Source organism: Trifolium pratense, linkage group LG5, assembly GCF_020283565.1.
Source record: "Trifolium pratense cultivar HEN17-A07 linkage group LG5, ARS_RC_1.1, whole genome shotgun sequence".
Taxonomy (NCBI): Eukaryota; Viridiplantae; Streptophyta; class Magnoliopsida; order Fabales; family Fabaceae; genus Trifolium; species Trifolium pratense.
Window position 1 is genome coordinate 5,345,350 of NC_060063.1, and position 26,442 is coordinate 5,371,791.

The following is a 26,442-nucleotide window of genomic DNA, read 5'->3' on the forward strand; positions in this document are numbered from 1 at the left end:
GTCTTCAGAACTTGTTGGTCACCAGAGTTGACTTTTTACCTTCAAAGTAGAACTTTGTAGCATGTTTATTCTGTCCTTGAGATGCAAGTTACTATTATTAGAAATAGAGTTTCAATATATGGTCTGCACACTTGAACATACAATTAGTATGTTGAAGTGTTCTCTTATACATTGAAAATAATCGACATAAATGTCACAATTTTGGTTCATGACTTGTTGCTATGGGATCCACAGCCCAAATTCAACACATTACCGCATAGAGCTTGCATCAAAATTTTGTTTCCTTCACATCAGCCATTTCAAATGCATGTTTCAAGATTTTTTTTTTAAAACTTTAAAAATTGATAAATAGTTAAAAAAAACTAAATAAAAATTAAAAATAAATTTAAATAATATAATAATCTCTAAAACATGCATGGACACTTTTAAAATAGTGAAATATATGTATTAAGTATTTTTATTTTTAAAGTAAATTTAATAGTTAGAAATTTCATCACTAATGTGAATAAGTTGTGTGTCCGGTGTTTGAACCATAACCCATGTACATTTTAAATATTTTATATCGTCAAGGAATTTAAACTTAGTCAAAAAATACAATTGTGGTTCGGCGTGTTTTAAAACATGAAGGTGATCGTACCTGAATTAGAGTTGACCTTGTCGGTGGTGCTCCTCTTCCGCAGTGCCGTATATGAGGGAGGGCGAAAAGGGCGACTATCTTATGTCCATAAAAATGAGTCTAAAATTTGGGTCCCATAATGGTTTTTTTGAAGAAAAAAATTCTACCCTAACATTTTTTCCAATATTCCCATTCTACCCTTATCAAATTTAAATATATTTTATTATTTTTCACTTTGTCATTTTGTAACTTTTTCGGTAGAGTGATCACACCTAGTGTTCCGGTGCGTTTTTTTTCCCCAGGTTTGTTAAACTTACTGGAACTCTTTTTCAAAGTGTTCCGGTTTACATAAATTTCCGGTTTACTTTTTTAAGTGTTCCGGTATACAACAAAGTGTTCCGGTAATTACATACGTGTTCCGGTGTGTTGAACAAGTTGTAACAAGTGTTATGGTACATTAAAAGTGTTCCGGTATAGCAGTTTTGCTATTTTTTTTTAAAACAGATATGGCTCAAATCGGCAATATAAGTCAAATATTAGTAGATACTATAGATGTTTTTACAACTGATAAAAAATTTGCTACACCAGATGTTGTTCTCACATGAGCTCGAGATGTTGGAGATGCCAACAAAGTCAGTATTATCATTACTCGGTCAGATAAAAAGAACGGAATAAGAGGTAGAAATGACAAGTTGGTTTTATATTGTGATAAAGGTGGAAAGTATGACTCTTCAGAAAGTTCAACGTCAACTTCATCGAAAAATGTAACTGTCCATTCAAAATTAGAGTTGCGCCTTCAACAGATGGTTTGGGATGGAAAGTTAATGTTGTTCATGGAATTCACAACCACGGACTACCTGACCAATATCATGGTCATCCTCGCAAGGCGCGTTTAACCGCAGATGAAAACAAACATGTTGAAGATTTGACAAAGCGTCGTGTAGCACCAAGGCACATCGTTTAAGATTTGAAAGATCAAAATCCAGAGTCTGTTGTTGATACCAATCAAATATATAGGAAAAGTCATATGATGCAAAAAGAGGAAAGAGGCTTTAGAACAGAGCTGCAACACTTGCTGCAGTGGTTAGATGAAGCAAAATTTGTCAGCTGGAACAGAAGAAAAGATGATGGCTCAGATGTTTTGAGTGATATTTTTTGGGCTCATCCAAATTCAATCAAGTTGTTGAACTTGTTTCCCATTGTTTTGGTTATGGACTGCACCTACAAAACTAATAAATACAAACAGCCACTGCTTGAAATCATTGGCATAACGTCAACTAACATGACATTTGCTGTTAGATTTGCTTACATGGAATCTGAGAAGACGAACAATTATCATTGGGCGTTAGGGAAGCTGAAGGAGTTTGCTTTGATGAATGCAATTCAAGTTATATTTTCACATACTGTTAATATGCTCTGTACGTGGCACATAAACAAAAATGTGAATGCGAGATGCACCGCACATATACCTAAGGATATCCGGCAGTTGGTGAAAAATTTGTGGAAATATGTTGTTGAAAGTCCAAATGAGGTGGAGTATCAGCAGCGGTTGAATGCGTTTCAGCAAGCATGTGTTAATTCAAGCAGGTTTGTTGACTATGTCAATAACACCTAGTTGACCCCTCACAAAGAAAGATTTGTTGACGCATGGACCAATCAAGTGATGCATTTAGGAAACACAACAACTAATAGGTATGATTTTGTTTATTTCAAACTTGTAATTATATTTTTCTTCTTTTTTTTTTCGTTTAATTGACTGTTGTTTGCAATTTGATATTTAGAGCTGAGTCTGCGCATTGGAAACTGAAGCAAATGTTGGAACACAGGAAAGACGACTTATGCAAGTGTTTGGACGCCATGAATAACAACATAATACTAGAAGTTGACAAAATTAATAAGTTTTTTCAAAAAAGTTTTTACTATGCAGAGAAGACACACATCAGTCCATTTTTTCAGAATTTGAGAAACTTTGTCTCCAGGGCCGCTATGACACTAATTTCTGATGAAATGAAGAGAATTGGCATTTTTGGAACAAATAAAAACTTTTGTGGTTGTAAACGTAGGTCAACATGTGAGTTGCCTTATGCCTGTGAATTGGGTGGGTATACAACCAGCGGTGTAGCGATACCATTAGATTCAGTTCACGGTCACTGGAAGAAATTAATTATGGAAGAACCACTAGAGGATGACACAGAGGATGAATATGAGTTGGACAGGAGTCATGCAATGGAGGTAATATGGACTCGATTTCATTCACTTGATATTGTTGGTAAAAAAGCGTTGAAGAGTAAAGTGTTTGAACTTGCTTATCCAGCTTCAAGTTCATTGTGTCCACCACCTGAAAAATAAAAACCAGAGGAGGAGTGAAGAACAAAGATAGAGGCAAAACACAAAAGGGTTATGACGTGTATCGTGATCCATCATACTTTGAGCATGTTGAAAGAGAATATAGTGATTCACAATGTAACTAATTTATTTTTTATAATATAGTTATTGTTTATATTCTTTTCTACATAAATCAAGGTACATCAAAGAGGTTGCATACACAACTATCTCAGCCATCTCAGGAGCAACAATTTCAACCATCTCAAAAGCAACAATCACAGATGTCTAAAAAACTGACATCTCAGAAGTATTTGGGGCAATTTCCTACCCATATACGTCCACATATTGTTGACATTATTGAAGTGTTAGGAGATGGAAATTGTGGCTTTAGAGTTGTTGCATATTTACTTGGTTTCATAGAGGAAGGTTGGCCCATCGTCCACCGAGAGTTACATGAAGAGCTGAGAAATAATAACAGTTTGTATGAGAAATTATTTAGACATGGTTTACAGGGCGTTAGAGATTCGCTAGTAGCAAATAGATGGTTCACATACCTGCTATGAGTTACTTGGTAGCAAATAGGTATAATGTTATTTTAGTCACGTTGGGTAAACTTAGTCAGACCTTCTTTCCTATGATGAATTCATATTCCTCTTCACAAGGTTTTTTGTATCGGTTTTGTCGGTGGAAATCATTGGGTTCCGGTAAACATGTCAAAGGGGTTTCCGTTGCCCGAAGTTACAACTGATTGGAAGAAATTTCGTTCACATGAAGCAACATCTTGGATGTCAAACTTAAACGAACGCCTACAATATTGGCAACTTTTAAATCCTCCGGTGAAACCTCCTAGTGGTGTTATGTCTGTTGATAAATTTTTAATTTCATGTCAAACAATTAAATATTACTTATTTTCAAGTGATCTAGGGACAAGCATGTGAATGTATGATGGATATATCACAATTTAATTCTTTCTACTAATTAAATTAAAATAGAATTTGTGAACTATTTAAAAACTATTTAAAATATATTCTTTAACCATGCACTTAACGAAGCTTAAAAGTCCATGGGCATGTACAATTTTATGCATAAATATACATCATATGAACAAGTTAGAAGCGAAATTCTCACGAGTAGTGTGCATACCATAATTTCCTGAAACCTGAAACCTTTGCGATATGATTTTTGCTATGTATAGCAATGCTGTAAAATAAAATATATGAATAGATACATATGGAGAGAGAGAGAGAGTTAGATAACACCAGTTTTCTCTAATTCAAAGTAGCAAATATTACTCCTATGTCATGAATCAAAGAAGAAAATAAAACATATCCGTCGTGTAAACTAAATTTATAACATGGTACTGGTCAAGTCTTACTACAATTACTTGAAATGCATTTGGATAACATATTTTTTCGACCAATAATAATTAAATTCACTCATAAATCAAACCATATGTCCTGCATCCATTTTAAGTGATAAGAATGAAAATTCAATTACACAAAATCCAAGTTATCAAAATTACCACAGATTAAACTTTTGCATAAACCAACCACTTTTGCATAAACCAACCACTGTTCAAAATAAGTACACATGTACATAAAACAGTCATAAATAAAAAAGACGTACATAAACCAGTGTTCAAAATAATAATACAACAACACGGAAAAAAAAAATAGTCATGGATGTTCACCATGAGCCACATCCAGTGCAAAAAAAAAAAAAAAAACTTCAAATCCCTCTTCATCTCTATCGAGATCTAACCGCGTGACCAATCTCTCCAACGCGGAATCAATCGTATCTCTCCATCTTCGTTCGTGTTGTAGGTCATCTTCTGCTGGAGCTGGTGCATCTGCTTCTATCGGATCATCTTGTGCTGGCATATACCATGAAACTGGTTGTGCTCCATGCGGTCCATCAACAGGGCAACATACTCTAGGATGTGATACCATATACTACCACGACAAGTAATCAGCTGCAGCCTTAGCAGCATATGTCGTTGGACGTGTCGGCTGAACGATCCGATCAACAACGATGTCATAACCGATCCAATCGCTATCAACAACAGCAATGGTAGGAGCTGGAGGTGGTGGTGGTGGTATATACTGAACGTAGCCAAACTGCTTAATACATCTCTCAGGCAAGTAAGGAACTACCGTGCACCCACGCAGATAACCACTATACATACCCACTAGGTCAAAAGGAAGTGCAGCTCTATGATTTTGAAATGGACGTCATATCACGTCATCCGGGGTCAATGCATCAATTACTGGTCGATATTCAGGAAGCTTCACATTTCCTTGCCTATACCTCCACCTCCTAGCTCTAGGGAAACTCGTACCAGGAACATCACAGTCAAGACCAGACTCAGCCTGCCTTCCAAGGCTAGGGAAATACTCGTGAATCAAACACTGTTACAACCAAAATTTTCATTATTTCAATAAGCTGAAAAATAATAATGCATCAAGAATTTTAAAAGGATGAAATGATCCTAATCATGTTTTTTATTGTATTTTAATTTCTACTTACTACTAATGATATCCCATAGGTCTTGTCCATTATCAAAATAGGTTCCCTAGTCCTTTCTCATCTCATGGCAACGCAAAGCAGCAGGGCAAGACACATATAGGAGCAGCACCTCATCTCATGAAATATTTTAGTAAACTAAAATTTAAAATTAAATAACTATAAAAATGACGCATACCCAGCGAGCCCCTTTGTGGTAAATACAGAAGCATCATTCAAGTTATCATATAATTCAACCAACGCAATAGCACCCCCAATCAAATCTACCACATGTAGACAAAACCCTAAACATCGGTAGATATTTTCCATCCACGCGTGTATAACTCTTGTAAGTGCAAATTGTACAGCCTACCAACAACAACAAATACGACCTAGCAGCACAATCATAATTCTTAACAGAATACTGCCTTATATAGTTATCAAATAGCCATTGTTGAGAAACATATCCACCTCGCTGCTTTCTTGTCTCTCTGGCCGCAAACTGAACATTGACACCCAACAAATCAGCTGCAAGTGTCGTAGCTTCTTCCTCTATGAACGATGACAGTGTGTAAAAGTTACCCCTAATCGGAATATGCAACAAACACGCAATTGGTGGACTCAACCCAGATGTAGTCATCCAACCTTCAACAATTGGTGGATGTTGATCAGGAACCAATTCGGTTAGTTTGCCACCGAGAGATGCTATCTTTAATTCAATTCTTGGTCCATGACGTTCCTACATATATTGAAATGCATATAAGTTTTGTCATTTCATCAAAATATTTCTTTAATAAACATGCACCAAAATTAATAAAAACCATACATATTTACTACTTAAGTTTACCACAATTACAACTTAAGTTTATCCACCAAAATGCAATAGCTATTTATAAGAATACTAGGTTACGAGTGTTTCCAAAACATTAGGTGAATTTTTTCATAATTTTTGACCTGAGATTCTTTCCCCAAACATTGATCATAAGATACATCCTACTGCTATACATTTTATTGAACTTTAACTAAAACTACAAATAATAATTGATTACCTCGCCAAACCATACATGACGAGCAACATTCTCATGATACCGTTTTAGAAGACTAGTATCAATCGGTCCTCCAGGCCACACCACAGGCTGCTGCTGATGCACCACAGGCTGCGCAACGGGCTGCACCTCAGGCACAAGCTCCTCCTCATGTTGCTCCTCCGCCTGGCGCCGTAGAAACTCTTCATGTCCGATATCTTCGGAACGCCTAATTCTACCATCGCGTCCTCTGATACGCGCCACTGATAAAAAAAACAACATTCATTAATAAAAAATGCAAAACAGTTTAAAAATTTATACCGGAACACTTGAGTTTGAGTATTCCGGTATGCAAATATTAACAAACGCGGAACAGTTGGCAAATAGAATACCGGAACTCTTTTTTGAAGTGTTCCGGTATGAATATTAATACCGGAACACTTCAAAAAAGAGTTCCCGTATTAATATTCATACCGGAATACTTAAACGAAAGTGTTCCGGTTCGTTATCGGCACTTACTCTCTCGATTTCCTCTTTCACAACACCGGAACACTTTTTTGAGAGGTGAGTAGAAAATGAATTTTTTTTTATAGTTTATATACGAAGGCATATTCGTCCATTCAAAAATTTGTGTTGGGGTAGAAGGAAGATTGTTGGGGTAGAAAAAAAAAATTTTGGTTTTTTTAGGTGCTAATAAGCCCAACAAAAAAAAAACGAAATTCTTACTTTTGTCTATCGCTTCTCTCTTAGTAGACATATAAATCAAGTATCCATCTCCGTTCAATCATTATTATAAACAAAAAAATAATTTTTTAGGTTCATTGAACAAGTAATGTATCTAGTCTATATTATTAACTAGATACATTACTTTTTTAATTAACCTAAAAAATGATTTTTTGTTTAAAATAGTGACTGTGGGTATGAATTTTGGTACAATGATACTTGATATATATGGTTGATAATTGATGAGTTGATACAAAGATATATAAGTATTAATGATCAAATTCTCTTTGTGTATGTACCTTACTAAAACATGAATGCTAAAACATATTATTTTTTTTTTATCAATTCATAGTTAGTACCTTACTATAATTAACCATTATACTATATTGTGAATATATTTTGTTGTTATTTTTTCATAAAGTATATCAACTCAAAGGAAAATATATTTTTTTTAAAAAAAAATCAGCATATAAAAATTTTAGTTTAATAATAATATTTGAAAGATATATTTATTGAATTAATAAACGTAAAATATTGTACAAAAAAATTTAATAACTTAAAATATTAAATTCTAAGTATCTTAAATAGTATTAATTTGATAATAAAAATTATTGAATTAAAGATGTCCTTTTATGTCATTTTACATTTATGAGTTGAACTGCTAATTTTATCAAACACTTCAATCAGCTTATCAGCTAGAAGCTATCAGTCATCAGCCATAAGCTATTTTTGCCGGACAGGGCCTAAGTGTTGGAAAATGAACATAGTTGTGTTCATTTATGTGTGGAAGTTGAAATATTGTGATTGGAAATAAAATTGAATGAAAACATTGGTCTTGTAGGACTTTGAACTAAGGAGTGTGAATTGAAAAAAGTGGGTAAAAGTCTTACATTATTTGGAACACTCTCTTTAGTAGTGTGTGTATATCCCAAAGTGACTAGCGGTGCGTTTGATATGCTAAAAAACAGGGGACTGGACAAGACAACTTTTGTTGTACCCTGATTGATTTGAAACTGGTTATGAGACTGGACAAATTAGGTAGCAAGGGACATGACAAAAACAAAATTTTTTGTCCCTTGCTGAACCACGAGACAACTTTTTGTCCACAGTACAACTATAGAAAATACGAAAATACCAATTTTATTTTCGAATATAAAAATATTATCGTCCTATATCTCTCTGGTACAGTTGTCTGGTCATGTATTATCTTGTTCTGTCATGTACTGTTCTTTCCAGTTTTTGTTGTTTTACGAATCAAACGCATCCTAGGTGAAACATTAATTTTTATTTTTTTTGACAATATGTTGCATTATTTTTAAGTCACCAAATTAATTAATTTTTTGATTAGTTAATTTGAAGGAAAAACATGGTTCATGCTTGAACGTTGCTGACTCAGGACTAGCTCCTTCCAATCATGCTCACCTTCTAAAACGGATGGTCTATTAATCCATGTTAATTCTTTGTCCCCCACTTAATTCACTTAATTGGTCTGCTCCCGTTTTTCTTTGGTTGCGTTTTGGATATATGAATAAGGCTTTCCTTTTTATTCTTTGTGTTTCATTGGTTTTGTAAATTGGTATTGTTGTATCAGTGAAATTCATATTGTTGTATCAATTTTTGAGTGGTTTTGTAGAACCATTCAAAAAGGTGTTCCTTTTCCGATCATTACAGTATAGTAATTGATCGGTTATGTGTTGAACATGAATGTTTTATCCTGGGAACGGTGCGGTTTGATTGTCTGCTTTGCACAATTTGAACAGTACCGCGAAACGTCTTAAAGAGAGTGACCTAGTACGCGACTCGGCCAATAAAATCTTCAGCTCTATTTTTTAGAAAATTATTTTTTAATATTTCAAAAATAACACTAAGTACAAGAGAAATTTTGGTGAAACCAAAAAAATTATTTTAAAAAATATAGAAGAAAGTTTGGATATATTATTCGTAGATGCTTCTACTACATTAGAGTTGGTAAACAATTCAAAGGTTTCTCTAAATTTGTGAGCTATTGTAATAATGCATGTGCTGCGAGCTTTGGGGTGGTTGAAGGTTTGAGCTCCATATTATTAAATTGGATTAGTAAAGCTAATAAGGGAAAATAAAGTTATCCAGCATATTCTCATGCGATTAGTAAAGCTAATAAGGGAGGATAAAGTTATTCCCTTATGTTGGACTTTAGTTGGATCCAGCATATTTCAATTAGATTGAGAGGTCAAAATTCAACACTCTTTTGTTGGTACAAAAGAGGGGGTTGGGACGGGTAATGAGTACATTGATATCTATTCCGTTGACTGGGTTTGAATTTGAGTTTGAGTTTTCACCGATTTCAAAAGATAAGGTTGGGACTAGTGGCGACTCCAGGATTGTTAGGGAGCCTGGGCAAATTTTTGGAGGGAATATTATCAACCCAAATTTCGAATATAGAAATATTTAAACCCTGTTTTTCAATATTTAATTTTAGAAGGAATTTTTAAACAAGAAATAACAAGCAAAAGTATAGCCATGTTTCCAATATAATTAAGGCTCAACTAAATAAGAGACTACAATGAAAACTGAATCTACATCGACGTATATAATTATATTAAACTAGTTATTTATACAATCAAAACAGCTTATTTATATAATCACTTAACAATCAAAACAGCTTAACAAATTTTAAAATTCAAAACATCAAGTCATCAAACAAAGATTATAGATTGAGAAGGTTTTAGGTTATTAAAAATTAGAATTAATTGCATATTTGGTCTGTTATGTTTAAAAAATTTTAAGTTGGTCCTTTTCCTCAAATTTTAGTTTAAATCGTCGACTTTTCTAATGAATTTGCATACATAGACCACTTAGGAGAGTACTATGTGAATGTTTTAGAAAAATTAACTCAAAATTTAACAAAAAGTTAGAAAAAATTAACTCAAAATTTAACGAAAACGACAAACTTATGTTGAGATCAATAACATAAGGAACCAACTTGAAACTTTTAAAAAATAAGGGACCAAATTGAAACCTAAAATAAACATAAGAGACTAAATATGTCACGTACGGTACCTTTATGAAATGCGTTTCTTTCTTTTATTTTTAATTTTTCTGTTTCTTATTATTATAAATAACAAAAAAAAAAGGGCAGCCCAGGCATGTGCCGGGCATGCCCGGCGGTAAAATCGCCAGTGGTTGGGACGAGTAATGAGTACATTGATATCCACCCCGAACCCGTCTTGCTTATACTAAAAAATTATATTTCATCTCTTTTGAATTAGAAATGCTTAAACGATATCTTAAATTACATTCATATGTTTATCTTTTATTTTAAATTTTGAGTATTAAACAAACCATTTTCTCTATTTTCTTTCTATATTTAAAAAAATGTTGATGAGAAAAAATAATTTAATTTGGACATTTAATTTTTTTTTTAATAAAAAGAACTAAAATAAAATATAAATTCATGTAAAAAAATGCGTAACGGGGATACCCGAAATCCGTTGGGGATACCCGATCCCCGTTGGGTATGGGTTTGAGGTTATACATTTTATCTCCGCTCAAATTTGGGATGAGTTTTGGAAAAATTCAAACTTTATGCGTTTGAGTTTGAGAAGGGCAAAGTCCGTCCCGGCCCGCCTCATTGCCATGGCTTCATAAGCACTTCTTGAAAAGTAACTAACTTGGGGATTTTTTTTAAAATTGCCACCTTTTTAAAATAAAATTATCAAAGTGCCACACATAAATATCACAATTTTGGTTCATGACTTGTTGCTATGGGACCGACCCACAGCCCAAATTCAACACATTTCAAATGCATGTTTCAAGGATTTTTTTTAAACTTTAAAAATTGATAAATAGTTTAAAACAAACTAAATAAAAATTAAAAATAAATTTAAATAATATAATAATCTCTAAAACATGCATGAACACTTTTAAAATAGTGAAATACATGTATTAAGTATTTTTATTTTTAAAGTAAATTTAATAGTTAGAAATTTCATCACTAACGTGAATAAGTTGTGTGTCCGGTGTTTAAATCATAACCCCTGTACATTTTAAATATCTTATATCGTCAAGGAAGGTGACTACTTCTCTACCCTCACATAAATTGAGGGCATATGCCCTATGCTGATGTGGCACCAATGAAATTAATCCACATGTATCTAAGTCAAACATAAATATTATTTTACCACAAAGTAATTTTGACTACTTTTATTTTTAATTAATTATATTTTAGGTTACTAATTTTCTTTAATTATATTTGAGGCTATTTGGGTAAAAACATCAATTTACCATCAAATTTCATCACAACAAGCTTCAACCACCAAATTTTACAATCATCACTGTTTCTTTCCATTCTTATCACTGCATACAATCATCTTGTAAATCCCTGAATAAATGTTACTGCTTATGTGAAGACCTCTCCCTGATCTAACGTGAAGACTGAATAATGAATACAAGTTTTCCAATATATTTTTCATTCACACTTCATGCAATGCAATTTTGCTTCTCATTGTACTTTACTTTTATTACACCCACCACAAAGGAACAAACCACACTCACTCGCTAAAAGAAAGAAATACGTCCCACTCATTTTTCATTCATCATTTTTCCTTTTTTAGTTTTGAGGGGGCTTTTAGTTTTGACTAATGCATTAGCATTTCATCAAGTTTGTTTTTCTCTAGTCCCTTGATCCTCAATTTGTCCGATTTCAAAAATTTCAAAAATGAACGGTGTTAATGAAAAATTGTTTTTGTCTAGTCCCTGAAAAATGAAATAGTCATTGGATTGAGTAAAAAAACTTTATAATAATTATACTATATAATATAATTACTTTATGTTATAGAACAGTGTAATTTTGCTTTTTTAATGCATGATGAAGTTTTTTTTTTTTGGTTTACAATGAGCTGAAAATCGAACTCAAGACTTATAACGTATTGCTTAAACCCCTCACCACTAGACCAAACCTAGTGACTTAATACATAGTGAAGTTAGAACAGTGTAATTGTTGTTAATTAAAATAATTCACTGCAACAAATTAATCTACACATTCCATATATATATATATATATATATATATATATATATATATATATATATATATATATATATTTAATCTAGACATTCATGTTAGTTTATATGAATAAAATATTTGATTGGTCCTACATGATAATGATAGCTATTACGAAAACCTCTATATAACTCTTTCATTCCTATGCATTTCACATAAACATAATATTAACAAATCCTCTTCCTATTTTCCTTCCTTCAATTTTTTTTGTACTCCTCTACCGATGGCAATGCTATTGGCCATTATTGTGATTTCCACTACTGTGATTTCTGCTGCTGGAGATAGTTACTCTTCTTCTCCACCACCTTATGAGGTTAGCTAGCTATGTGAACCAAACTTTGATAAAAAAAATTGAATTTTTTTCTTTCTTTCTTAAGCATGTACTTGTATATCCAATGTCTATTCCATTTTTGAATTATTATTATAAATTTTTTCAATTTAAGTGCACCCTAATTTTCAAGGTTTGATCTTATAATCACTTCAAGTTTTTAAAAAATAATATCTAATTTTCGTTAACTTCTTGATCTAATGATCTATAATCGTACAGTTATTGTTTGTTGATTATTGATCTATGAATTAACCACAACATTAAATAATAAGGGAAAGTTATGACACATATATTAAGCTAGCTAAAAGTAGAAATTTAACAAAGTGTATATCTGAAATTTAACAAAGTGTAAATATGTATTGTGCAGGTTAAGACACTTGAGGGACAAGGAGTGCTGGTTAACTCACAGGTATTCATTAATTGAGAAGTTGTTATATGTGATTTTTCAGGACTTTGCTGTTGGTTCCGTACTGCGTAGAGGTGTGCATGGTTTGGAAACCACACCACACCACACCTAATTGATGGTTTTGGTTCTAAACCAAAACTATTTCAATAACAAACCAGTTATTTTTTAAAACTAATTTGGATTTGGTTATTAACCGGATCGAACCAATTTATAACCGGTTTGTAATAAAATTTAAGTTATTCACATGATCCAATTTCAAATAGGTTTTTTACTTAAACTAATTTTTTTTATTAGTTGATTAAAAAAAAATAGATTTATTAATTATTTTAAAAACATAATTTTTCATTAATTTTATGATTGAATTGGTTTATAATCAACCCACAAAATATTTTTTTTAAACCCAAATTATTTTTTACTTAGCCGAAAACTTTTTTTTATATTGTTTTAAAAATATTTTTTATTATTTAAAAAAAGAGTAATTTTTAAAATTAAAAAATCTGATTTTTAAATACAAAAAAAAACTAATAAATAGGAAATAAATTAAAATACTAAATTTTTGAAAAACTAAAAACATTAAAAACTGATTTTTTAATTATTTTAAAAAAAAACTGAATTTTTTAATTATTTTTAAAAATTTAAAACATTAAAAACTGATTTTTTAATTATTTTTAAAATAATTATTAAAAATCTGATTTTTAAAATAAAATAATAATAAAATAGTATGGGTGGTTGGTGGTGGCCGGCCGCCGGAGCACCACCGGTCGACGGAGCACCACCACCGGCCGTCGCGAAAGTCACCGGAGGTCCACTGGAAACCGCCGGCCGCCGCCGTGCCGGCCGGAGCTCCGCCGTGCCGTCCGCCGGTGGTCCGACGTTGACCGCCGGTTGACCACCGGTCCTCCACCCCTCTTTTAATTAATTATTTTATTATATAATAAAGAATTTTAAAAAATTGAAGATTGGGTCTGAATTAGCTATTGGGCCTAAATTTTCAAACCAATTCCAAACCAAATTACAAAATGTGGTTATGGTTTATAATTGGTGTTTTTTTATTAGAGTGGTGTGGTTTTTTTTTAAATGGATTTTGCAAACTAAAATTGGATATGAATTGGTTAGTAATTTGGTTAAGGATAACCAAATTTTTTGCACACCCCTAGCCACGGGCATGGAAGCCCCAATCTCTTGAAAAATAAGTTCCTTACGAACAACAAACTTAATTAGTGGCTTGATAAGGTAGAATTACATATTTTATTTCTTGACAAAAAGATAATTATATCATGGTCATTTCAATTTTTCATTTCTCACAAGCACTTCTCTTGACATCAAATTTGATATCTTTGGCATCAAATTTTTTTTTTTGAAAACTTGGTATCCGGTCTTAGGACCGACTAATCCAAGGGGACCAATCCCACCGCCCACTTGCGGGGGCCCCATTTAAAGCCAGAGTTTTTTTTGCTCTGTATGGACTTAGCCCACCGAAATTGGCACCAGTGGGAATCGAACCTGAGACCTTGAGAGGAGCATACTCCAAGGGCCCAAGCCAACACCTTTGGCATCAAATTTTATATACAATTAGTAATTACTTTATGTTATAGATCTAAAAAATTTATGAACCTAATGTTAACCCAAAATTTAATAGATCTAAAAAAGTTCTAGAACAACATTTCTTAATGTGAAATCAAATTATGTGCTTATAATTGGATTATTAAAGCTAATCTATATATATATGTTTAGGAATAAAGTGTGGCAGATAACTTATGTCATGTTTCCTTAAAAAAAAAAACTTATGTCATGTCTCATAAGGGTCATGTCTCATATATATATTTTGCTATAATGATATCAAATTATACAACTCTTAATAAAAAAAATATCAATATTTCATGATTGTCTTAGTCAAAAACAAAAAATCAATATCTCATGATTGTAGTTTATATTTTGTATGGAAATAAAAAAGAAAATCAAGTGAAGCTAAATATATAATTCACTATAAAACATTTTGTCAAGGGATTTTATCGTTCAAATAATGTACTTCAAATTCAGAAAATGTTTTCCAGGATTTTCTTAACAAAAAAAAATGGTTTCAAGGATATTCTATAGTTAAATATTGTACGGCTATAAATTTTATTGTACAAGACTACTCCTCCATCCCAAACTATAAGCGAAATAAATCACATTTATTAAGAAAAAGTAAAACACGATAATTTGAAATATTTTTTTGTGGGTTTTCCTTGGAATAAGTTGCATAGGAAGATGTAAAAATAATTTTTATTGGTTGTTTAAATCCAATTTACATTTAATTTTATGAGAATAAGGAAAAAAAAACATTCTTCAAAATGGTTTTTTTTCTTATAATTTAGGACAAAAAAAAAAGGAATTTTTCTCTTATAATTTGGGACGGATGAAGTATGTTATAATGATGTATAGCTCAATATATTTTTTTTTTGACAAATATAGCTCAATATTTTATAAAGTCAGATTTTGGAGAAAGCCAAAAAAATTTATTAATTATTAGGCACAAGACATGTCACAATTATTGTCATAGTACAGCTCATGCCATGTTCCAAAGTCACATTTGATTGTGTTTTAGTTTTTGGTTTCTTTTTTTCTAAGTACTCATGTTTTGTAAATCAACTTCTAAAAACACTTTTCAAGAAACAAAACAAAATAAAATCTGTTTGATAGTCCTATTTTTTAAAATTGTTTTAGAAATGAGAAAATGAAAAAAATTATTTATAGTAAATCAGTTTTCATGCTATGTTTTAAAAACATTTTGCTACAAACATATTTTTAAACTAAGTGTAATTGCTAAAAAACAGTTTTTAAAAAGTAAATCAATTCAATCAGTTTTCTTTCTTTTTTTTTTATTTGTTTTTATTTTTACAAATCACAATTTTTAAACCTGGTTAATGTCTGAAGCACAATTACATTCTACTAATTTTTATCTATTTTTGAATAGCAAACACCTTTATTAAACAACCAATCAACTTGTTTGTAAGTAACTAAGACAAATATGCTGCTATTAAAATTATGCTGACCCACAAATCTTCCATGCACGTATAACCAAAAAAAGGAAAAAGGAAGAAAGGATATTGTGGGACCCGGATTCCGTGCAGTCACTTTTTTGGTGCAGTCATGCATTCAAATCATCTACAGCCGTCTGATCAAGATCAGACGATTATGATTTAAAAACTTATTTATTGACTGCATTTGTTTAAGCCATCCGATTACGATCGGACGGCTATAAAACGACTGCATGGAAAACTGACTGCACCAGATCCAATTCCGTTATTGTGATATGATGAGGTTGTGGGGTTATTGTGATGATGATGATGTGATGATACTGTAGTAGAACTTCAAATTCTTTTTATTCGAAAAGGTTTGTGGACCTTCAATAGAAAGGAATAAAGCAAGTAATTGAATGGTCCCTACATAATAATTATATACCTCGTTCATTCTACATTTCACATAATCATCATATCACCAAATTCTCTTCTTAATTTTCTTCCATCTTTTCTTCTCCTCTACCGATCGATGGCAATGCTATTGGCAATTATTGTGATTTCTGCTGCTGCAGATAGTTACTCTTCTTCTCCACCACCTTATGAACCACCTCCAATAGTTGGAAGGGCTTCAAATACTCTTGAGGTTAGCTATATGAACCAAACTTTGATAAAAAAAAATTGAATTTTTTCTTTCTTTCTTTCTTTCCAAGTTTAGACCTTTTAATCACTTCAAGTTTTTAAAAAATAATATCTAATTTTCCTTAACTTTCTTGCTTTAAATTAATGCTACATCAAGGTTATGCTATGCTACTAATGAATGAATTTAAGCATGTACTTATAGATCAATATTGACTCCAATCCAATGTCTATTTCATTTTTGAATTATTATTATAAAATTTTTCAATTTAAGTGTCACCCTAATTTTCAAGTTTTGATCTTTTAATCAATTCAAGTTTTAAAAAAATAATATCTAATTTTCCTTAACTTTCTTGTTTTAAATTAATGCTACATCAAGGTTATGCTATGCTACTAATGAATGAATTTAAGCATGTACTTATAGATCAATATTGACTCCAATCCAATGTCTATTTCATTTTTGAATTATTATTAAAGATACCTTTATTGTATGATCTAATTTAAATCTAAAATCTTAAAGATTTTTAAAATAGCTTTGCTGCGCCTTTGTTTTTCTATGACTTTTTCTATAGTTATTTGCTCTCTTGTTTTTCCATGTTTTTCTAGGGATAGTGGATAAAGCTCTTGTTGGTTCTTATTTTTTGTCCTATGTGGATAAAGCTCTTGTTGGTTCTTATTTTTTGTCCTATGTTTCTTGTATGTGATATAGTTTTGTGGGGTTCTATTCTATTTATGAAATCTGTGTTGTAACCTTTGCAATTAAAAAAAAACAAATATTTTATTTATTTAATACCACAAATGCTAGTTCGTATTTTAATTTAATATTATTTATAGTTCGTATTGAATATGACAAAAATTGTTTCCTTTTATAAAATAATAATGAGTATTTTATAAATAGAACTCTATAGCTTACAAATAATTTTACTATTTTTTTAAAAAAAAAATAAATTATATTTTGTTATTTCTTTGAAAATAAATAATTCATTTTTAAAATTAAGTTGCAATTTTTATTAAAAAAAACCATAAGTTTTTTTTCAAGACCAAAAATACTATCATTTTTTTAAGGTGTATTTTGTTGTTATTGATTAGAATATGACATTTTTTATATTATTGATGTTATTTTTTAAAAAATTGCAATTTTTAAAATAAAAAACATATTTATTTTACTATATGTTATTTTCAATTTAAATAGATGATGTTCTTTTAAAAAAAATAAAAAATTTTAACAAAAAAAAAATTATTAGGGACCCTTATAATTATTTGTCCTGGACCTCCAGAATGTCGGAACTGGGCCCTGTTTGAATGTAATGATTGATTTTGGCTTAACTTTAGCATCCTTTGTTGTGTATTATGCAGGTTAAGACACTTGAGGGACAAGGAGTGCCTTTAGATCAAGCTGAATCCAACCTGCCCAAAATCAAAGCAGAAGTGCAGAAGTCACAGGTATTCATTAATTGAGAAGTTGTTATATGTGATTTTTAAGGACTTTGGTGTTGGTGTCTTGGTGAGTTTAGATATTTTTACTCTCTGAGATTGAGAAAACATTTTTATTTTGAATTCAAACTCGTTAATTTTAATTTTGAAAACTCAATAACATGCAGCTTGATTTGAAGCTGAGACAAGCGGAGAGTAACAATGTGACTATTAATGTTAACCCAAATGGTGGTGGTGGTGATTTCAAGACCATTACTGAAGCTATCAACAACATTCCAGCACCCAACAGCAGAAGAGTAGTTGTTTTCATTGCGCCCGGTCTTTACAGGTATCAAAATTTAATTAATATAAAGTATCATAGCATAGCATGTCATTGTGAATTATCCTGTAAAAGAAAAATTTCACAACAAACTAAGATATGCAGAGTTTAATTTAATCCATGAAGTTTTCTAATTTGTGATGATTAATTGTTTTAGGGAGAAAATTGTGATCCCTCAAGATTTGGATTTCATAACATTCTTAGGAGATGCAACGAAGAAACCAATTATTACCGGAAATGATAAAGCATCTACCATTGGAAGTGATGGCGAACCATTGACGACGTTCAAGAGTGCAACAGTTGCAGTGGATGCAGACTATTTCATAGCTATCAACATTGTATTTGAGGTAATAAAAAAAACGAATAAACATAGTATCAATAAAAGATACCCTTTAATTTTTTTAAGCTTTTAATATGCTATTATATTTTATGTTTTTTTCCAAAGCTTTTATTATTCTATTATAATTTTTTCAACTTAAAAGTATGATAAAGATTACTCACAAAATTAATTTTCTATTAAAACAGAACACTGCATCACCACGTATTGGATCGAATAATGATCAAGCTGTTGCTCTTCGCGTCTCTGGAAACAAATGTGCTTTTTACAATAGCGACTTCTATGGATTTCAAGACACGTTATACGATCATAAAGGCCTCCACTACTTCAAAGGTTGCAAAATTCAAGGCACTGTTGATTTTATCTTTGGAAATGGGAGGTCCCTTTACCAGGTATTATTCTTCCATTTAAAAATTATTTGTTGCTTAATGATGTTTGTTTGTTGTTTAATCAATCATGTTTTCTTGATGCAGGGCTGCACTATAAATTCCATAGCGCAAAATGTAGGCTTTATCACAGCTCAAAAGCGCTCAAGTTTGACAACTGATGATAGTGGATTTTCAATATTAAATAGCAAAGTAATAGGGAGTGGTCAAGTTTATTTGGGAAGACCATGGGGAGATTACTCGAGAGTAATTTTCTCTTATACCTACATGGACAATCTTGTTCTCCCTCAAGGATGGGTTGACACTATAGACGACGGTGACCACCACTTGTTAGTACTAACTATACCATGCCTTTATACAAATTATGCAAATGCAATGCTAAAAGACTTATTGTATGCATTTCTTTGTGCATAAATGCAGGAGCGTATTCTACGCAGAATATAAGTGTACTGGACCTGGATCCAATTTTGCTGGAAGACTTCCATGGATACAGAGATTGTCAGACAAAGATGCCCAAGAATTTATCGGGGTTCATTTCATTTATGGGGAGACTTGGCTCATTACCAGTGGTGGTGCTCGGACCCTGGTCCAAGGGTGCACATTTTTAATCAATATTTTAATTTATATATACATATAAATTAAATTGTACTAAAAAAATTACTTATATATGTTTTACAATTTTTCACTACGCGGTTTCAAGTTTTGAAATCGTTGAATGACAACTTACTATCTATATTGTCGAACAAATCTCTTTCAATATAAGTGTAACGCCCCAAATTTATTAATTTGGTATTTTATGTTAATTTAATTAATTGGCATGTTTATGTATTATTTAGGATGTCTATTTATTGGGCTAGTGTTTGGTTATGTATGAGCCCATTTTAGTGGAAGGTAAAATGGTAATTTATGGCTATATGAGGTTAATTAAGTTAAAGAGAGAGAGAGGTGATAATTTTTTTTTATAAGGTAAAGAACATTTAGACATCAGGGGATAAAACAGTCTTTACCCCATCCATTGCCCATATTTCTTTATTATATTAAAAAAAAAGGAAAAAAAATTAAAAAACTGGGTATATAGACCTAACCGATTGTCCAAACTTATGACGGTGACCCGAATCAACGCCATTATTGAACAACAACCATATGATGGCTTCTCCTTGAAGCATCTCCGACGAAACACAAAACAGAGGATCAATGCCGACCAAACAACCTGAGCACTCACCCACAGACGCGACAACAACAAATGAAAACCAACCACCGCAACTACACCAATGGAGTGGCGGTGAACAGACCCGAAATGGGTTTTCCAACCTAAGCAACCGACTGAACAAGATCATGAAGGTGTGAAAACACAAGAAGGGGGGGTTGAATTGTGTTTTAGTCAAGTTTAAAACTTTTTCAAGTTCTTAACTTAACTTCAACAGCAGCGGAAAAATAACACAATAAATCAAGTTCAGAGAGAGAGAGAGATCACACAAGCAATTTATACTGGTTCCTCTCACAAAACGAGAGTAGTCCAGTCCCCTTGCACTTCCAAGGGATTTCACTATAACACACAAGATTACAACTGCTCAAGCACACAAGCAAGAGACTTCACCACAATGCTCAAGCACACAAGCAAGAGACTTCACCACAATGCTCAAGTGAAATGAATAATAGAATGTATACAACAGCTCTTAATAAGAACCTAGAAGAACAAATACTAAATATTTGAACTAAAAGTGCAACAACACAGTTCAGAGGTTCAGAGCTTTGTATGAGGAATTCAGAGTTTGTTCGAGCGTGTTAATAATCCTTGATAAAAAAAATTACAACTGATTCCTTTAGTATATATATACGACTAGAAAAGAGTCGTTGCAAAGATGACCGTTGAAGTAGATAACCTTTTGTCTTCAAGCAGCCTGTCTTGATGCAGTTTGGTTGTATCTAAAACTGAGAAAGAGTTTTAGGTACTTTGACTACTGCAGAGAAGACTTTCCTTATTCAGCTAACACAACTGATGACCCACGTTCTCAAAAGAGGACAGACAGAAGGAGATTAGCTGTTCTGATCAGGCTTGAAAGGTCCTTTTCTTCATTGGTAGAAGAGTTGACTTGCAAAAGAGAATCTTTACAAACTTCAAGAAGATCATCAGAGTTTGATGAAGCTTAGACCTTAAGAAGTTCTGAAGACTTCATCGTCTGAAGATTACAACTTCTGAGTCTCACAATCTTCTGAACGCTTACAAACTTCTGAAGTCCTTATCTTCTGATCTTTAATCAGAGCTTAATTGAATCTAAGTCCTGCACACTTAAATTAAATTTTTAGTCCTTCCAATTGTTTATTAATACTTTGTTATCATCAAAACCTTAATAGATTTAGGGGCAAACATTTTTAAATTTATTTTGTTCCAACAGATCAAAGCACAATCGAGCCAGGATCGATTAAGGTCTAGATCGGATTGCAGTAGAGTAGTGCTTGACGGCGGAAGAAGACTGCTATAGAACCACCCAGAAGGGGCTTTTTGGTGGTGACGACGTCGTAAGATGCTAACGCACCACCAAAATGAATGCTACATGGTTGCATCGTAGTTTGGATGATGGAGATGAGCAAAAGAGGTGGGTGGTGGTGCTTGGTTAGATAGAAAATGGCGGGCGGCGGATTCAGCTAGGTTTCAAGGTCATAATTTTGAGATTGAGAAGGCGGTAGAGAGAAGAAAAGATGAGAAATAAGAGGAAGAAGAGAAGAAGAGAGAAAGAAAAATGTTTTTGAAGAATAGAGAAGAACATAAGAGGAAGGAGAGGAGCTCTAGATCGAGTGATCATCAGGCCTTTCCATCATTTCTCCAATTTCATGATGTAAGGGAAGTTTGATGTTTTCTCTCCTGACCCAGTGATTCTTTTATACCCTCAATATTTCAATTTTGCCCTTGTAAAAAAATTCGGTTTGCAGAAACGAATTTTTTCTAGTGCAGATTCAGAGTAAAATTTCGGTTTTTAGAAATCGAAATTTGTTTTCAAGCAAAAAAAAACTTCAGTTTCTACAAACCAAGTTTCTTTAAGGGCAAAATTGGAAATTCAGGGGTATAAAAGAAACACGGGGGTCGGGAGAGAAAACATCGGGAAGTTGTATTTATGGGTAGAGTAGGTGGATAATGGTTGAAAGTGATTTTATCTCTCTCCCAAGATCCCTCATCCCTTTCATAGGTTGGGTTTTGTGATAAAATCCTTGGGTGTAGATTATTGCTTTTGTTGTGAATAATCTTGTCGGTGCTTTTAGAATTCATGTTTGAATCATATATATGCGAAAATACATGCAATATTGTTGTGTTGTTTTGAGAGAAATGGGTTTTATATGATTTTATGAATTAATGATGAACCTTGGTGATTTGGTGTTGATTGTCGATGAAATGATGTTGTTGAGGTTCAAATATCATGAGTGTTGATTAGTGGGACTAATGGAATTCAAATTGGGATTTTGGAAAATCAAAGATTCAATTTTTATAGTTTAAGAAAAACTGTCTTTTTATAAGGTCTGAAGAGAAAACGTAATTTTTTATCCTTTTGCGCTCTGAATTGGTTTTTGTCGTCAACATGAAAGTTGTAACTCTTCTCTTTAGCTTTTCAACACATGTTCACGCATCTCAATCGGATGCTCGTAACTAAAGTTATGATCCATGCATTGAGCAGCTGTTTTTCAAAATTGTCTATCCGCCAAATCGATTGAAACTGTCATAACTTGAGAAAAATCATGTTTTTGAGGTCCAATTGATTCCTAATACTTAGGCTACCTATTCCTAATCGTTAGGTGAGTTTATGGGAGTTTAAATCACTACTTTTCTATGATAAACTTAGTGGTTAATTAGGAGAAGTTGTTTTGGAAATAAAACGAAGTTAGTAACCAATAACTAGAGGATTTTGGGGAGTGTTAGAGAATGGAGTTGGGTGAGGTTTAAGATAAATTAAACCATGTTATCTTATCCTTATGATGGAGATGATGTGTTATGGTTGGTTGAGTAACATTGTTGTTTGTTTATGAATATTTTCATAAGATTAATGGTGATGTCAATGCATGAAAATTGATAATGAATTGATGAATGATTGGAGATGATGTATCATACCGCCACATCTGCTCTCTCAATTCCTCTGCCACAGTGCCACCACCTGATGCTGCATAACCACTCATTTTTACCTACACCAATTGTCGTGGCGTGAAAAATAATCCTCGAGTGTGAACACTCGAAAAATAACAGAGTCGCACCGAATTTTATTTATCCCAAAAAAGGGAAAGGAAAATATCAAGAAAACCTTGAGGGTGAGAAATGGGTTCGGGAGTTGGTTATGCGAGGGGAAGGTATTAGCACCCCTCACATCCGTTGTACTCAACGGGAACCTTTTAGAGGGAAATGTTTGTTTGTTTTAATGTGTTTTTTAATGTTTGCTTGATTACTTGTTTCTTGCTTCATCGATAGATAAGTTATTTTTTATTATTATTTATGTGATTGTGGATACGGGGAAAAATGTTTGTTTTTTATTATTGTGCCCGACAAGATGTTGAATCTTGCTCCTACGTATTCCCAGGTGCAATGGGAAAATTAGGGTTTCGTAGTTCAGGGTAAAAAATGTTTGTGGGTTGGTTGTTTTTAGACGCATGACGTCTAAGTCGCATTCTCATATTTAAACGCTGCTTGTATGCTCGCACTTTGGAGGCTTAAGCGTGGTTTGTATTACGAAGAATGTCGCATTCTCGTATTTAAACGCTGCTTGTATGCTCGCAAAGTGGAGGCTTAAGCGTTGTTTGTGTTACGGAGAAAGGACGAAAACGTCACCCGTTTTATGGAAAAAGTTTTACTTTTATTGCGCGCGTGGGCAGTGAAAAAGGTTTGAGTGTGTTGAGTTGATTTTAGGAGTTTTAATGAAAACGTCCGAAAATGAGGATAATTCGAGTCACGAGCCATACGTCAGGGTCTCAAACTATCCGGGGAAGAAAGCCATACGTCAGACTAGCCCCTTTTCATTTTGATTATGCTTAAGTTCTTTTATTTGATTTAAGAAAGTCAAAAGAAAAGATGAAGCGGGTAACGAAGTGTTTTAACGTTTTTTAGCGTTTGGGAATGAGAATGATTCAAGTCACGAGCCATACGTCAGGGTCTCGAATCATTCGGAGAAAGAAAGTCATACGTCAGATTAACCCTTTTTCATTCCATTTATGATTTAGTTTGATATGTTTAAGCAAGATTACCAAGAAATAAAGCAAACAGATATAATATAACAATAAATATATGCATGACTGAAGCTTTTATCAACCGATCAATTTTGCTTAATCATGATTATTTAGAGAGAAAAAATAAGAATGAGAATAATTCGAGTCACGAGCCATACGTCGGGGTCTCGAATTATTCGGGGAAGAAAGTGATACGTCAGACTAACCCTTTTTCATTCCATTTATTTTAATTGTGGGGTTTTTCAAGTAAAGAAGTGTTTTTGAGAAACAAACTTGAGATGAAAATATTAAATCAAGTAAATAATCCAAACATGAACTTATTAAAATAAGCTTGAGAAGTTTTGATTAATTAATCATTTAAGTAACAATCACTTATTTAAGTGTTTAACCATTTAAGCACTTAGTAACTTAAGCACTTTTAATTAAACAACTTAAATGGTTACTCACTTAATCAAGTGTTTAATTAATTGACTAATTAATCAACAACTGAAATAATCATTTCTAAATGATAAGCACTTATTTAAATAAGCACTTATGTGAATAAGCTCTTATTTGAATAAGCACTTATATAAATAAGCACTAAAAAATAAGTAAAACGTAACTGGGGGTGCAAGAATGGGTTCAGGGGTTGAAGCAATAGCAATCTGCAACACCAGGCCCAGCCCAAGATCTAATTCGTCCAAACAAAAAAAGGATAAGCAGGATATAATCCAGTGTGGCATGAGCACAGAGGTTCACAGTAGACGTCCACTACAAGAAAATACAGGATTAGCTACGACGGCCTTTGTAGCTAATTCGTAGCTAATCTCTAGTAAAACAGAGTTAGCTACCGATTTGTTGTGAATTAGCTGTCACATAGGGCGTAGCATGGATTGGGCGGCAAATCACCTATCAAAATATTTCCTAGCTAATTTGCAACTAATATAAAGAATATCCTAGCTAATTCGCAATTAATACCTAGTTAAATAGTGTTCAAAAGTTTGTGTTTCCTAACTAAATCGCTAGGATATTGTCACAACGATTTCACAATAAAACTCTAGCTAAATATCCTAGCAATTTCGCAACAATATCCAAGCTTTTCAAAAAAATTATAATTATAAAATGCTAATTATGAATCCATGCCCAAAATCCAAGCTAATTATAAATTATTTATCGTCTATTAAAAAATCGAAATAAGCCTAATTAAATTAACATGATGTACAACTACAATACTAAATTTGATGCATAACAAAGTAACTAAACACATGCATCTGCAGAACTTAAAAAACTCAATAAACACAAAAATTTGACTTACATTTTGGCTTAATATTCAAGAGAACTTTCTCTCCCTTCATTGTTTTCACAGCCTTAGGCCAAAACAGGACAGAAATGTCCTGTATCAAAGACATATGCATGATTAGTTAATTATCCGATATCCGAACACAACTAACTCTTGATCTATGATACTTTTGTTAACAATTGAATCATTAATTCATACAATAAATATTGAAAAGAGAATATCTCAAATTCAATTGTATTTATTTATATGTACCTGAAAGGAGCGGGTATTTAGTAGTCTCCACTTTTTCACCACTAGTTGTTCTCATTAAGGGGAGTGTCCTGCAGCTATAGATTAGACAAAGAAAGAACATATAATAAGCAACAAATCTAAAAACAACAGAACCATATAAGGTCATTTATGTTTTCAGCATAAGAGAAACAAATATGAAAATATGCATTACTTTGAATTTTTTAACCTGGAAGCACATACCTTCAAACCATCTATTCTAGTCTGCGTTCTATATATTCAGTAGAAGAGTGATCACTGCTTAAGATGGAAGGGTTCAGGCCATTGATGACAGCAGCTCCCTGCAGGCTGCAGCAGCCGACTTACAGGTTTACGATGAAGCCACATTCAAACCAATTAGCCTTTATATAATTAAAATCTAACACCACACAAATTATATATGCAATGTAATAATAAACATCAATTTGAGAAAACAAATTAAAACCTAGCTAGAGGTGGTTCAGTGATAAGAAACCTATCAACATTGACTTTTTGGATGAATATGTTTATATGCTATTTATATAAGTAACAAAATAAGAAAAGGTAAACGAATATGGAAAGAAGTATACAGGGTTATGAAATGCTTCCCAAACAGCTTTCGTGAAAGAGAATAT

At 32.5% G+C, this 26,442-nt stretch overlaps 1 protein-coding gene and 1 long non-coding RNA gene across 2 annotated transcripts; one reads left to right on the top strand and one right to left on the bottom strand.

Moving 5' to 3' along the window:
- Positions 1-16,497: 16,497 nt before the first annotated feature.
- LOC123885903 (probable pectinesterase 53) lies at positions 16,498-21,563 on the top strand. Its single transcript, XM_045935243.1, has 8 exons — positions 16,498-16,611; positions 17,961-18,047; positions 18,206-18,366; positions 18,515-18,704; positions 18,883-19,086; positions 19,168-19,409; positions 19,501-19,666; positions 21,477-21,563. Exons 1-8 carry the CDS (start codon positions 16,498-16,500, stop codon positions 21,561-21,563), a joined length of 1,251 nt encoding a protein of 416 aa, XP_045791199.1.
- Positions 21,564-25,276: 3,713 nt separating this feature from the next.
- LOC123887424 lies at positions 25,277-26,442 on the bottom strand. Its single transcript, XR_006801482.1, has 4 exons — positions 26,398-26,442; positions 26,033-26,130; positions 25,814-25,887; positions 25,277-25,655 (listed from the first exon to the last, which is right to left on the bottom strand). It is a non-coding gene; the product is annotated as an uncharacterized LOC123887424 (long non-coding RNA).

What these genes read in the sequence shown, in the direction of transcription:
- LOC123885903 (XM_045935243.1), top strand. Translation starts at nt 16,498, where the DNA reads ATGGCAATGCTATTGGCAATTATTGTGATTTCTGCTGCTGCAGATAGT. An exon ending in GGGCTTCAAATACTCTTGAG is followed by an intron (nt 16,612 to 17,960) that starts GTTAGCTATATG and finishes TGTATTATGCAG; the next exon opens with GTTAAGACACTTGAGGGACA. An exon ending in ATGGGAGGTCCCTTTACCAG is followed by an intron (nt 19,087 to 19,167) that starts GTATTATTCTTC and finishes TTCTTGATGCAG; the next exon opens with GGCTGCACTATAAATTCCAT.